Source organism: Silurus aristotelis, assembly GCF_946808225.1.
Source record: "Silurus aristotelis genome assembly, chromosome: 1".
NCBI lineage: Eukaryota > Metazoa > Chordata > Actinopteri > Siluriformes > Siluridae > Silurus > Silurus aristotelis.
Genome location: NC_139574.1, coordinates 25,037,447 through 25,051,042, shown reverse-complemented (window position 1 = coordinate 25,051,042; position 13,596 = coordinate 25,037,447). Strand labels below are relative to the sequence as shown.

Here is a 13,596-nt window from a genome sequence, read left to right as displayed (position 1 = left end):
TATTCTCGACATCAAGTGACATTATTTCTGAGGAGGCCACTGGGAATTTCTGTGGCTTATGTAAAAAAAAAAAAATTTAAAAAGAAAACCAATATGGCATTATGTAAATGATGATTAGAGAATTGATTGTTTAGTGTACGAGAGGCAGGTATAAATAATCAATTCTGGGTCAATTACGGTAACCAGACTGATTCGAGCTAGTGTTGCCTTGAATTAGACATTAAGTTAACTTGGTTTAATTTAGTTTTTATTCCTTTTTTAATCATTCAATTGTGTAAATTCCTTTAATCTAATAACTCACTCTCCTTTGCAGAAAAGATGTTGGTCTGAGAAGATTTTTTCCCAAAAGTTTGTTGGACTCAGTCAAGGTGAGACCAATGCTCCTGTTGCTTCCTGTCAGGTTTAATGGCAAGCTGCCGCTCTGCTTAATGTGTATACAGTGAGGGTGCATACACTTACACACACGCAACCTTACACAGTATGATTTGCAGCGGGACTCTTTACAACTGTCCAGCACAGTTTATTTGCATACTTACTGTACTTGAAATTAGGAAAAAGAAAGATTGATGGCAAAAATTGTATATGCTTCATGAAGAATAAAGTGCAGATTTAGTATGTATGTGCAGTTCTATGTGTGAGACAATGCTGTGCAACATCAGGCTGAAGTGGGTGCGTATGAATATGGAGAAATAAAATATATCAACAGGACTGTAGGGTGAATGGGGGTTACACAAACAATCTAAAGTGCAGTTCTAGGTTTGAAGCATTCAAGCTTTTATGCAGGCAGCCGAATGTGTGGTAGCAGCTCAGTGCATAAAACCATCAAATCAGACATTAGCCAGGTCTTTATTCAGTCCTTAACTGTTCAGGTCTAGAATTATAAATCGATGTAGCCTTCTAGTGTTGTAGTTCCTTTGCCTCAAAGATCAACATACTGCACCTTTTTGAGATGCTTTTTAGCTCTGCGCGGGTGTAAAGAGTGCTTATTTGCGATAACCGGTCTGTTTATTTTCCTCTGACCTCTCACAAGTTTGGTCCATCTTCAGAACAGCTGCTCACTTCACTTTTCGATACAAATATTTTGTATAAATTCTAGAGTTTATTGTACAAGCGAAACCCCAGGAGATCAGCACTTAGTTAATATTTTTAATAAAGTGGTGTGTGGGTGTATAGTGAACTAACCGAGCGCCAGCACACGACTCGCATCCTCAATCACACTCACAGACGTATTTAGTTTTGAAACAGGTTCGTCTGAGCTCTACAGAGACTTTTAGAAACCTAGAGTATTAAAGCATAATACAATTCTGCCTGGTGTGAGGGCGAGGATTCTGTTGTCCTTCTCGAATCATTACCTGCTCAGCTGCCTCAGCGTTTGTATGCCCCTAGAGAGCAAATGGCCCATTTCTGCCTTTCCTTCTTATTGTGCTGCTTGGGAGGACTGTAACAGAGTTCTTATTGCTCCTCTCACCATCAATGCTGGAGCACAGTTCTCTCTGAAGTGACTCCTGCCCTAATTCCCCAGCCAGTAGGGGGTTCATCTATACTTTATAAGCATCGTGTCACTTTGCTGTCACTGGTAGCATGCATATCGTCTCTATCTCTCTCTCTCTCTCTCTCTCTCGCTCTCTCTCTCTCTCTCTCTCTCTCTCTCTCTCTCTCTCTCTCTCACACATTCTAAATCCACTGATGTCATGCAGCAAACCCCCTTTATTTAGTTCTTCTACTAAAGGTCTAAATTAAATGTTCGGGCGCGATTCTTGGTGTTTATGATTACACATTACAGTGTGAGGGAGAAGCAACACTTCCTTGCAGATGTAATTCTGCAATCAGGTGTTCTGCAGGCTTCCAAGATTCCTGCAGATTACATGTGCAGGTGTGTGCTTGCATGCAGGTGTGTAGAGGTGTGTGTGTATATGTGCGTGTTTGGGTGTGTGCCGGCCTCCTGATTTGGGAAGAGATGTTTGCCACCGTTTTGTAGTTCTGCTTCGCTTCCACTTTTATCTCCCTGAGGCTTATCCATCTTATCTCACTCTACCTTAGTGCTCACCGTCTCTGTCCCTGGAGACGTACCTTCCCAGAGAACATATCGTGTTATCTGGTGCAGATGTGTGGGGTTAAGATTACAATATCCGCCAAAGCCACATATATCTAGGTACAATATACAACATAAAATATTGTAATACATTTATTTTGTAACAGCCAAAATGTAAACTTTGAATATGGGTAGTTTTGAAGCTCTTCATATTCTTTCCTCTGGAATTGCAAAGAATATTGAATTGAAGTGATATTTGAGGCAACAAAATCCTTTAATTTTTCTCCATTAGAATTCTGTAGATGTCCTGCGTTGTTGATTCGTCTGCTACCCTTGTGTTTAGATATACCTTATATGGACAGAAATATTGGGACGCTTGACTTTTTCACCCATATGTGCTTCTTTACCAAACCATTTTACAAAGTTGGAGGCACACTTGTGTAGAATGTGTTCGGATGCGGTAGGATTAGATTTTCTCTCCACTTGAACTAGGAGACCCAAACCTGTTCCACCATGACAATGCTCCCATGTACAAAGCCAGTTTTAGGAAGATATGGTTTTCATGGGTTGGAAGATCTTGAGTGGTCTGCTGTAGAGGTTCGACTTCAACCCTATTGAACACCTTGAATTGGAACGCTGACTGCACCCCAGGCCTCCTCACCTCACCTACATCAGTACCTGACTTTACTAACATCCATGACACTGAAATCCCCACAAGCACACGCCCTTCAGATGTGCATTCTGTAGACATAACATTTTCCTATGTGGGTACTTAACCTCGTTTAATTAAAAAAATATGTGATTCGTTTGTATTTGTTTTGTATAATCAATATGCATTTGCAAAAAGTGACAAAGCATCACTCAGAATTCTGCTTGAGAATTGAGAAATTTTATGGTGAACTGGGTTTTTTCTTTTAAAGAGAGGATGTTTTTCCCTTGAAGTGCTGTGTAAGATTTTTAGCCATTTGTTAGAAAGCAACTCGAATTAATTAATTTATTTTTTATTTTTTAACTTTGCAGCCCAAATCATTACGGAAGTCGATCCAGCAGACCTTCAAGTTATTCGCCAACTATAATGATGAGCAGAGCATCCTCAAGTTTTTTGAAATCCTGTCACCAATTCACAGATTTGATAAAGAATGCTTTAAATGTGCTCTTGGGGTAAGTAAATTATTTTCGCGTCAGAGTTTGTGCTTCAATATATTTGAATTTAGTTGAAACCTTTTTTGCAATGTTATTTTCTTTCTAACGTTGAAAACGAGATGGGTTCTCCTGTGATTAATTGGAGGCTGCTGATGACCTCTGCTGGTTGACAAAAATAACTGTTTAAGTGCTATGCCTCAATCATCAGGGTTTGTAGAACTTATCATACAATTGCATTCCTTCTGATCCAGCTTTCGGTTATTTCAGAACGGAGACAAAAACACAAGGGGTTTTATCTTTCACAAACTATATCACTATATCACCGCCTTTTTTTTTTTTTTAGCACACAGATAATGAAATAAGTCGGACAGTTTTTTGAAGAGGGACAAATTGGTTTATCGGCGATATGACTGAACTGTAATGGCAGTGGCATAAAAGCTTCACTGGTGAGAACGAATAGGCCGTGCGCCATGATTTACCTGATGTTCTGTGTGTTACAGACGAGCTGGGTGATAGCAGTAGAGCTAGCTATCGGCCCCGAAGAAGGAATCAGCTACCTCACTGACAAAGGCTCAGCCGTGAGTATCACTGCAAAGACAAACTGCTGGAAGAATAACCACAAAACGACCAAACTTCCTACGTAAATTACACAATATGAGTTTCTGAGTTGATTTACATACACTTTTGTGCTATTTGTGTGTGTGTGTGTGTGTGTGTGTGTGTGCGTGTGTGTGCGTGTGTGTGTGTGTGTGTGTGTGTGTATGTTTGTAGCCCACACACCTGGCCAACTTCACACAGGTAAAGAGCATTCAGTTCGAGGAACAGGAGAAGAAGGGCATTCTGCAGTTGGACGTAGCCGGCGCAGCAGAGGTAGTGTTCACTCCACACACACACACACACACACACACACACACACACACACACACACACACATACACACGAATGTACAAATAGAATTGTGTGCTACTGGTAGGGGTGGGACAGTGAGGATGTCATTACGATATTCATTATGTATCACAATATTATGTTTTGAATGATTGTCTATATAAAATGTAGAACATAAAAGCAATGAAAATAAAAACACTTACCTGTGTGTCTACCTGCTTGTCTATGCGATGTGTGTATGTGGGTTTGGCGCCAATGAGCGCAGCCTCTAAAGGTGACGACACCATGTGTGAGCACCGCGGAGAACATGGCCGACCTCATCGACGGGTATTGCCGCCTCGTCAACAAAACCTCCTTATCCCTCATCGTCCGTGTGCAGAAAGGTACAAACGATTCAGTTTCTCCCATATTTCATTTAGAACTGCCGTTTATAATTGCGTGGTGTTTTTATACATTTTCGTTGCATGCACAGCTTAATCATGTTATATTGTGCTCTACAGAGGGAGAAAGAGCTTTGCCTTCAATCCCAAAGGCTCCAAAGTAAGTACTTGTTCACCTTCGCACACTAACTGCGCATTCTCTAGAACTTCTGGTGTTTGTAAAAGTATCGTTGGGTTTGTTTTTGTTTGTTTGTTTGCTTGTTTATATTTATTTCTCCCCTCTCATCCTTCTCTCATTGCACTGTGCATTTCAGGTTTGTTTGTTTTTTGCCTGTACAGCGACCTTAGCTATAAGAACCGTGTTATATCAATTAAACTATCATCATAGCAACAATACAGACGTGTGCTCTCTGTGTGGAGCAGGGAAAGGCTAGCTAGTGATATAAAGCTCATTGTAGTGTTACATATACCCTTCCTGGTACTGTATGTATTTTACTCCACCACAACCACAAACAAAAGAATCCTCAGGAGTGTGGCAGGTCCCGTATCTGGTGATATCCTCTCTATAGTTAAAGGCGAGGTGATGAATGATTATTAATTTTTTATCCTTTTAAAAATTTCCGTGTTTTCTTTTTGCCTTATAGGCTTATAGAAATATTGATTTAAAACCCCTTTAAATGTAGATATGACAATACATTGGCTTTAAGCTGCATGTCTAAACATTGGCTCATTGCTCTCAGCAGGTGGCTTAAATAATGAACGTTTCTCAGTGCAACCATGTGACTGAAAATATTTCTAATTTTTGTCTTCCTATCAGGCAGTGCTCAAGGCCACAATATAGATTCCTAAAGTTTTTTTTTAAATTTTTTTCAGGCAAATGACGCAAACTGACACATTCTAGTCTTTGCTTTGCTCTTATACCTGACGTTTTAAACCACATGATTTATCTTGTGAGACACTTGCCTAACTAATGTGGAATTTCTCAGTTTGTTTCGAAAGGTTGTAATCAGATCCATTTTTTGGGTTTTTTTTTTTTTTTTTTTTTTTTTTTGGTGGAACAGTGTGGCCTAGGGTCTAAGTTAGGCTTCAGGTAACTCTGAAGTAAGCAGTGTATTCTAGGTAAAAAAAAAATAAAAATAATGACAATGATGTACAGTAGTCACCTGCTGCAACCTTTAATCCACAGATCCTCGAACCATGACAAACGACTACAGAGCGTCAGGGCCAAGGCCGTTTTTGTCTCAGGTAAGTTTACACGTCTCTACTTCACATTGCTATTGCAGTGTTAGGCAGGACATAAATCTCGCCATTTTTGCATTGTATTTAGAATGAGATAAACTGGATTTATATATTAAATCGGTAATGTCACAAGTCTTTTTAGAAACCTTTACACAAATATAAAGCATGTTTCATTTTCAGGGTTTATAAACTAGGTTTTAGGTGAACATCGGCCCGGTCCACACTAACACGAGTAAATGCAAACGTTTGCTGCTACTTTTCTAAAAGTCTGGACAGATAATAAAGTCGTTCACACGAAGTCATGGCTTAGAATTGTTCAGGTCATAACGACCTTTTCCCAAAATTTACTTTCCCACAATATGGAAATGACATTTTCGGATATATTTCCTTGTTGGATTTCGAATCCAAAACATCCAAAACAGATCATTAACCTTTTTTTTTTTTTTTTTATAGTACTTCCCTTAATCCAGACTAGGCCATACCTTTGTCTTCTTCTTCTTCTTTAAATGCATAGCAGATGATCCCGTTAGTGCTTACTGTACATTTATTTAACAACCGTTACGAACTGTTGGGCAAATATATAAATGAATATCCGTGGGATGTCATTAGGGCTTTTCACACCGTTCCAAATCCTGTACTCTTAAACCCACCTTTATTTCATACTTATAGATTAGTTCACAGGCACCGCTATAGAAAGCCTTTTCCAAAGTAGCATTTTTTTTTTTTTTTTTTTTTTTGCACCTTCACCCTCGCATCATGCTGCCAAACATATAGTGCAATCCGAAATAATGCAGTGTTAGAATATCACGGTTGCGTGCTGCATTTATCTAATCATGATTGCAACGCAAGTATGCAAATAAGAGCATTAACCCAGGATTTAGGAATATATACGAGGTGAAAGAGTTGAATACCCAGGATTAATTGTTAACCCCGGGTTATGAATGAGCGTTGTGAAACGTGAAATGAGATAACCCAGGATTCTGTTCAGCCGGGGTTTAGAATGACCCGGGGTTAACTATTTCGAGTGCGAAAAGCCCTAAAGATATTTTTAACCTTTTGCTTTAGGAGATGCACTGCTATGCGGCCGAGCTTCTAATGACAAATATTCATTTCCATCCACTGAAAACTGTGATTGCTTTACACGCAACACCGCATGCACTCTAATCTCGCTACTCTGAAGATGCCTATTTTTACATTGTTTGCTTCTGTTCATGGTTCTAAGACATGAATATAATCTCTCTCCTCTCTCTCTCTCTCTCTCTCTCTCTCTCTCTCTCTCTCTCTCTCTCTTTCTCTCTCTCCCCTCTCTCTCTCTCTCTCTCTCTCTCTCTCTCTCTCTCCTCTCTCTCTCTCCCCTCTCTCTCTCTCTCTCTCTCTCTCTCTCTCTCTCTCTCTCTCTCTCTCTGTGTCTCTTTCTTGGTCTGATCTCTTGCATGCTGCTATGCTTGGATCTGCAGATGAGATTAGCGGAGACGGTAATGTCATACTCCATTCATGTAGCTAAATTCAGCCAAGCTTCTGGCAAAAGATCAACTTTTTAAAACGAGTGTCATGAAATACACTGCAAGCCAAAGGTTTTAAAGCGCACCAGCCTCTTTGTCCGAATAACTTCACACGGATTGGATTAAATAAAACAAATTGCAAACGTCCAACCAAAGATTATCTGTCAGTGCGTAAAGAAATGTTTAGTGATGTAGGTTTCCTGCAGATTTAGAATGAGCTCGTTGCTCATCTCTATTATTTTGTTGAGCCTGTGGCAGTAGCAGCGATAAATACAATTCCAGGTGTTCCGAAATGTTTTGGCCGGCAATGCCGCAGTAGACGTAAACATGTGGAAGCACATCAGCGGTGATCTGCTGTGAGATGTTTTGTGCTCGTGTCCGATTAAAACAGTGCCGTGGTGTACGGCTGTTCTCTCATGCCTTGGAATCTCTGCAAATAATAATATACTTGATGCTGATGTGAAAATAAAAGCAGCGGATAAACTCTAACCAGGAGTTAGTTCACGTGGCTGTCTGTATTTTATATAGGAAGGGAAGCTCTTTATACAGCTGCATTCCTCTGCTCGTGAGCTTCTCCTGCACTCCTGGCAAAAAGCTGAGCCTTTTTTTCTTTTTCTTTTCGGTTTAAAGCAGAGTGCAGAGAGACAATGCATGTGAAAGTAGCCATGACACTTCATCTGCTTTTCTCAAAGACTCTAAAGTTGTCATCCATCCCTCATTATACACACACACACACACACACACACACACACACACACACACACACACACACACACACACACACACACGCTGTCTCTCTCTCTCTCTCTCTCTCTCTCTCTCTCTCTCTCTCTCTCTCTCTCTCTCTCTCTCTCTCTCTCTGTCCCTCTCTCAAATGCCAGAGCGGATCCTATTAAGCTGACAAGCCTTTTGAACATTCAGCTGTGTTGGAAGAGTGTGTAGATATGACGCCACTCTTTCTCCTCTCACTGAGGTGTTAGCAGAAAAGGGAATACTCCAGCCAGTTTGTTCTTCACCTTCTCTTCCACTGCAGAATTAGCTCCCGCATTCAAGTTCATCCTGCCTTCTCTCTCCTCTCGCACAGAGACAGACGACTATGCCGAGATCATAGACGAAGAGGAAACGTACACCATGCCCTCCAGTGAGTATTCGCAGTTATTACACACGCTCCAGGCTCAGCAATGAAACAAGGTGGCCAGAGATATAAAACCAGTTTTATATTTAAAATTGAGAAAGTGCAGGGTCCTGGGGGGGGGGGGGGGGTTATTTTGTTTGTTTTGTGTTTTTTTTCTTCACTCTTTTTTGCCAAACCAGATGTTCCTGGAACTGTGCTAACCTAGTTTCTAGCATGTGCTCCACTTTTCTTTTTTTTTTTTTTCGTGTGCTGTTTATCTTTACAGCCTGTGCTGCTCTTGTTCAAGTCAGTCACTGTTGCTTTCTCCTGAGCTGGTCACTTTAGTGCTAAAACTGAACTGCTGATTGCTGCATTGTTCAGATTTAGGCTTTTTTGTTGTTGTCGTTGCGCTGTTTCATTATATCACTTTGTTCCAGACCGAAGCTCTTCTTTACTCACGGTCAAATCCAGTTTCATTTATCAGATTAAAAAAAAAAAGACATGTAGGGTACTTCCTGTAGGAAAAAGCGAGTCTAAAACATAAACAGAAAGCCGGCTTTCATAATTAGGCGATTCCCTGCTATACTGAAAACCACATTTTTCATCATAAAAAAAGCCAAACCTGGAGCCCCCTAGTGGAATATTTTATACTTAGATTTTTTTTTTTTTTACATTTTAACAAACAAGCACACTTATGTTTTATAATATTGTTCCTTCGTTGATTTAATTACATTTATGCATTTACTGTGTAGGGTTTGCCCGTTAAAATTGACCGTGCCATCACCCAGTGTTATGTATCCAATTTTTGTCTTTTTTCACATTAATTGCACTACAGAATACTGTGGACTAGATGAAGGTAAAGGTCTTTCTCCTGCTTTTTCCCCCATTTCCTCGCTTTTGCTTGCATAGTGCCGAATAACTATAACCTTATGCAAATGTGCGCACCTTTTCCTTTGCCTTACATTTGTGGTTATGAATTTATCTTCGGTGGACAAGTTGCTAATTTCTCATTAGTATCTTAATAAGCGACATTCACTGTCTAGTTGATTATGTCCATTTGTGCATCATCTAATCAGCTAATCATGTGGCAGCAGCACAATGCATTGAATCATGCAGTCACAGGTCATGCGCTTCAGTAAATATTCACATCAAACATCGGAATACAGGAGAAAGTGCGATCTGTGCTACTTTATTCGTGGCATGTTTTCAGATTTTTACTCTCACCAGTTTATATAGAATTGTCCAAAAACAAAACAAAAAAAAACATCTCGTCAGCGAAGATTCTGAAAGATGAAACACCTTGTTGATGCGAGGTCAGAGGAGAGTGAGCAGACTGGTCTGAGCTGTCCAGATGTCTGTAAGAACGCAAAGAAGTGAGCTGTTGTAGCCGTTTCACTGCCAGGTTTGATGTTTTGTGCCTGGTGAGATGCTTTTCTGCTTATCCTTCCTTGATTTTTATCATTATTTGGCAGTCTCAACCAATTTGTTCTTTTTTATTAAAAAAAGAAAAGGTTTTAACTCCCTTTGTAGCAATGATGCCATGATCAAAGTCACAAAGTACACTTCTTTTCCCTAAACCGAAGCTCTTGTCCTATATTTGCGTTATTTTTTGCATTGGTTTGCTGGCACACGATTGGCCGATGACATAACTGCATGAATGTGCGCGAGTGCAGGTGGATGGTGAGTGTAAATCGCACATTCAAGGAACAGTTCTAGGAAGTTTTTCTTATTGTGCAGCACTTTGAAAATTGTGTTCTACAGACTGATATTTTTTCCCCTGGTTTGTTCGTATGTGTGTTTGTTCATATATTGCATGTGCAAATTAATGTTTCTTTTTCCTCATGATATAATATCGATTACATGATTACATGCAACTGCTTTTGAAAAGGAGGCGACTAGAAATAAAGTTCTTGCCCATTGTCTGTTTACCAATCATTTATTATCTAGAGTCCCTGCATTTGTTTCAAATGCCCTTTAGGCTGTAATATCTCTGGAGGTCGTGTCTGCATGAGTAAGAGTGCAGATTTAGTAAGAGACCTCCCTGCATTCGTTACAACACGAGAGGCCTATATCTGTGCCCTCGCTCTGTGGTGAGTGATTATTAGAGATGCCTCCTGCACTTCAGGCATGACCTTCTGAATCTGCCATTTTCTGCTGTGATGAGTATGCAGTTATTTGTCCCCTCAGCCAGGGATTATGAGATCCAGAGAGAGAGGATTGAACTGGGCCGCTGTATAGGAGAAGGCCAGTTTGGAGATGTCCACCAGGGAGTCTACGTTTGTCCGGTACTCCATTCCTCCTTCACCGCTTATGGTATTGTGCACTTTATTACATTTTCCTCTTTCAAAAAGATTTCTGAGCTTTTATTTTTCTTTGGTCTGTAGGACAGTCCTCCTCTCTCAGTGGCCATAAAGACCTGCAAAAACTGCACGTCAGACAGTGTCCGAGAGAAATTTCTCCAGGAGGCCTGTGAGTACCAAATAAGGCTAATGTAAATAAACACTCGCATATACAGACAGTCTCCATGTGCTTGTGCGTATTCTCTCCAGCTTCTATGTCATATGTACTCAGAGTATTTTAGCCTAGATTTCTGTACAAGCTAAATATATATATATAATTTATTTTAGCATTTCCTTCTTACTAAGTAGAGCTTTTTATGGTTAAGAGTATAAACCATTAAAGCTTGTGTGATTGTAGAACACATTCTGTTTCAAAATTTCATGGTTTATTGGACATATCTATGATAAGTGCATTTGGAACCTATCCAATGTGAGTCCTACAGTGTTATTTTTGACAGAAAGCTATTATTATGATAAAGATTAATTGATGCAAATAAAATCGCTCTTTGTTGGTTAGAAGAACAAGAGGTAAAGTTTGCCGGACTTTCAGTATTTCAGTGGTTCTATCACTGACCTTCTCTTTCTGCAGTAACAATGCGCCAGTTTGACCATCCTCACATAGTGAAATTGGTCGGCGTCATCACGGAAAATCCGGTGTGGATTATTATGGAGCTCTGCACATTGGGAGAGGTAATCCACGTTTCTCCTGTTTCCCTCCCCACGATGCTGTAGAACAGGAGATCACAATGTTCACAAGACTTACCTCAGTCCTGATGATTACACACAGATCTAGTTTCTTAATGTCATCTTTCTTCATACCTCTTCTTTTAGAAATATTCAGGAAAATGATATTCTGTAGTAAGATTTAATAAAGATTCACTGTTGCTATAACGAACAGGGTTTTGTTGGTAGTAGTCACATGAGGGTAATTTGCCATTTGTTTACATATTTGAATACAGTTATTGTGTTATTGTAGTTGCGCTCGTTCCTGCAAGTGCGGAAGTACAGCTTGGACTTGGCGTCACTGATCCTGTATTCCTACCAGCTCAGCACCGCACTCGCCTACTTGGAGAGCAAACGCTTCGTGCACAGGTTATTATATAGACTGTCGAATCTCCCTGCATTGTTTGTCTCTCTCACAAGCACATCTTTGATATACTGTTGGTCTTCTGAGAGCTGAATTCTGGAAAAAAATTATAATCGGGTTTTAGGCAAAAATAAAACAGTTCACAAAAACAACCAGGAAATGTTTGAACTGGGTTTTCTAACCCTGCCTTCGATGTCTGCCTGCAAACATCATACTGAGTGAGGAGCTTGTTTAGTAAAAACACACCACTATATGCATTCTTACCGTGTGCTTCTCTCACAGTTTGATTAAGCTCTGATTATGGCTACATGTATGTATGAGGAAAAGCATAATCAATTTGTAATCAGATACCAGCTGTCAAAATGTCCACAAATCACCATCACATCATAAAAACAGAGAAGAGAGCATACACACTGTGTACAGACGACAGCAAAGTTATACAAATGACCTAATAAAGGACATTAATAACAATAATCAATGATAACAAGATTTAAATGCTGCAAGTTTTTGCTCACAGGAGATGAAACACACACGAGTGTGGATGATGCTGGTGATCAGAGCGAGAACTTATTTCCTATTATAAATGCTTAACTTTTCACAGATGCATAGTAGGTGTGTGTGTGTGTGTGTGTGTGTGTGTGTGTGTGTGTGTGTGTGTGTGGAGAGGACACGTTTCTCACTGTGTTTAAATGTGAGTTTTGCACTTTACTTTCAAAATGATTGAAAAACATTTTCCGGTTGAGACACTATGTGTAAAAGTATAGCGTATTACACTATATAGACAAAAGTATTGGGACACCTGCCTTTTTTCCTGGCTATTTTCCAAAATCTTACCGCAAAGTTGAAGGCACACAAGTCTAAAGGGTGTCTTTGGATGCGGTATCATTACATTTTCCATTGACTTAAACTAGGAGACCCAAACCTGTTCCAGCATGACAATGCATCTGTGCACAAAGCCAGCTCCATGAGTATTTGGTTTACATGGGTTTGAGTGGAAGATCCTGCTCGAGTGGGCTGCTATAGAGCTCTGACCTCGTCCCTACTGAACAAGTCAAGTCAAGTTTATTTCTATAGCGCTTTTCACAATGGACCCAGCTTTACAGAAATTAAGAATTAAGGTGACGATGTGTATTTATTTATGAGCAGCCATGGTGTCTGTGGCAATTAAAAACTCCCTTTAGATGTTATGAGGAAGAAACCTTGAAAGAAACCAGACTCAAAAGGAGAACCTATCCTTATTTGGGTGATAGCAAGAGTGTGATCATAGTCTTTAAACAATACAGAACAACGGAGAGTGAGAACTAACATGAATGTAAGATTATGAGTAATGTCCTTTCTACAGTCTTATAAAGTCAGTTGACGTTACGGAACCAGGAGCTACTGAGCAACTCATAGAATCGCTCAAGGAACACCTCTGGGATGAATTGGAACACTGACTGCACCCCAGGACTCCTCACCTCCTCACCTTACATCATTATCTGACTTTACCAACACCTTTGTTGCTAAATGAGCACAAAATTAGGTTATTGTATAAGAACAAAATGTGGAATGGGATGGTTTTTTCAGAAGCACATTCAAATCAGGTGTCCTCAAATTTTTGACCATGTAGTGCATATATACAGAATAAATTTTGACTTGAAAAGCTATGTCTAGGGTTTTCCTGGACTGCAAACATTGTATCGATGTGCTCTGTATTTTGAACTAAGGCATGGGTCAGTTTCTGCATGTGGTTTTAAAGCGATATTTGCTCTCGTCCACAGGGACATAGCCGCTAGGAATGTTCTGGTGTCGTCTGTAGACTGCGTGAAACTGGGAGACTTCGGTTTATCCAGATACATGGAGGACAGCTCTTATTATAAAGGTTTGAAGATTTGG

General features: G+C 39.9%; 1 protein-coding gene across 31 annotated transcripts in view; it reads left to right on the top strand.

Annotated features, from left to right (window-relative positions):
* ptk2ab (protein tyrosine kinase 2ab) overlaps nt 1–13,596 on the top strand; it is a 64,203-nt gene that overhangs the window by 32,142 nt on the left and 18,465 nt on the right. For 8 of the 31 annotated variants that reach the window (XM_083552347.1, XM_083552344.1, XM_083552334.1 and 5 more), the window contains 14 exons: nt 314–368; nt 3,053–3,193; nt 3,676–3,753; nt 3,947–4,045; nt 4,326–4,443; nt 4,561–4,600; nt 5,627–5,685; nt 8,266–8,322; nt 9,131–9,151; nt 10,483–10,580; nt 10,680–10,764; nt 11,224–11,324; nt 11,611–11,726; nt 13,482–13,582. In XM_083552347.1, the coding sequence (XP_083408473.1) occupies nt 314–368; nt 3,053–3,193; nt 3,676–3,753; nt 3,947–4,045; nt 4,326–4,443; nt 4,561–4,600; nt 5,627–5,685; nt 8,266–8,322; nt 9,131–9,151; nt 10,483–10,580; nt 10,680–10,764; nt 11,224–11,324; nt 11,611–11,726; nt 13,482–13,582 (1,169 nt within the window). Of the gene's footprint in view, nt 1–313; nt 369–3,052; nt 3,194–3,675; nt 3,754–3,946; nt 4,046–4,325; nt 4,444–4,560; nt 4,601–5,626; nt 5,686–7,136; nt 7,155–8,214; nt 8,323–9,130; nt 9,152–10,466; nt 10,581–10,679; nt 10,765–11,223; nt 11,325–11,610; nt 11,727–13,481; nt 13,583–13,596 lie in introns of all 31 variants that reach the window. The other 23 variants (XM_083552340.1, XM_083552353.1, XM_083552342.1 and 20 more) reach the window with 6 other exon arrangements.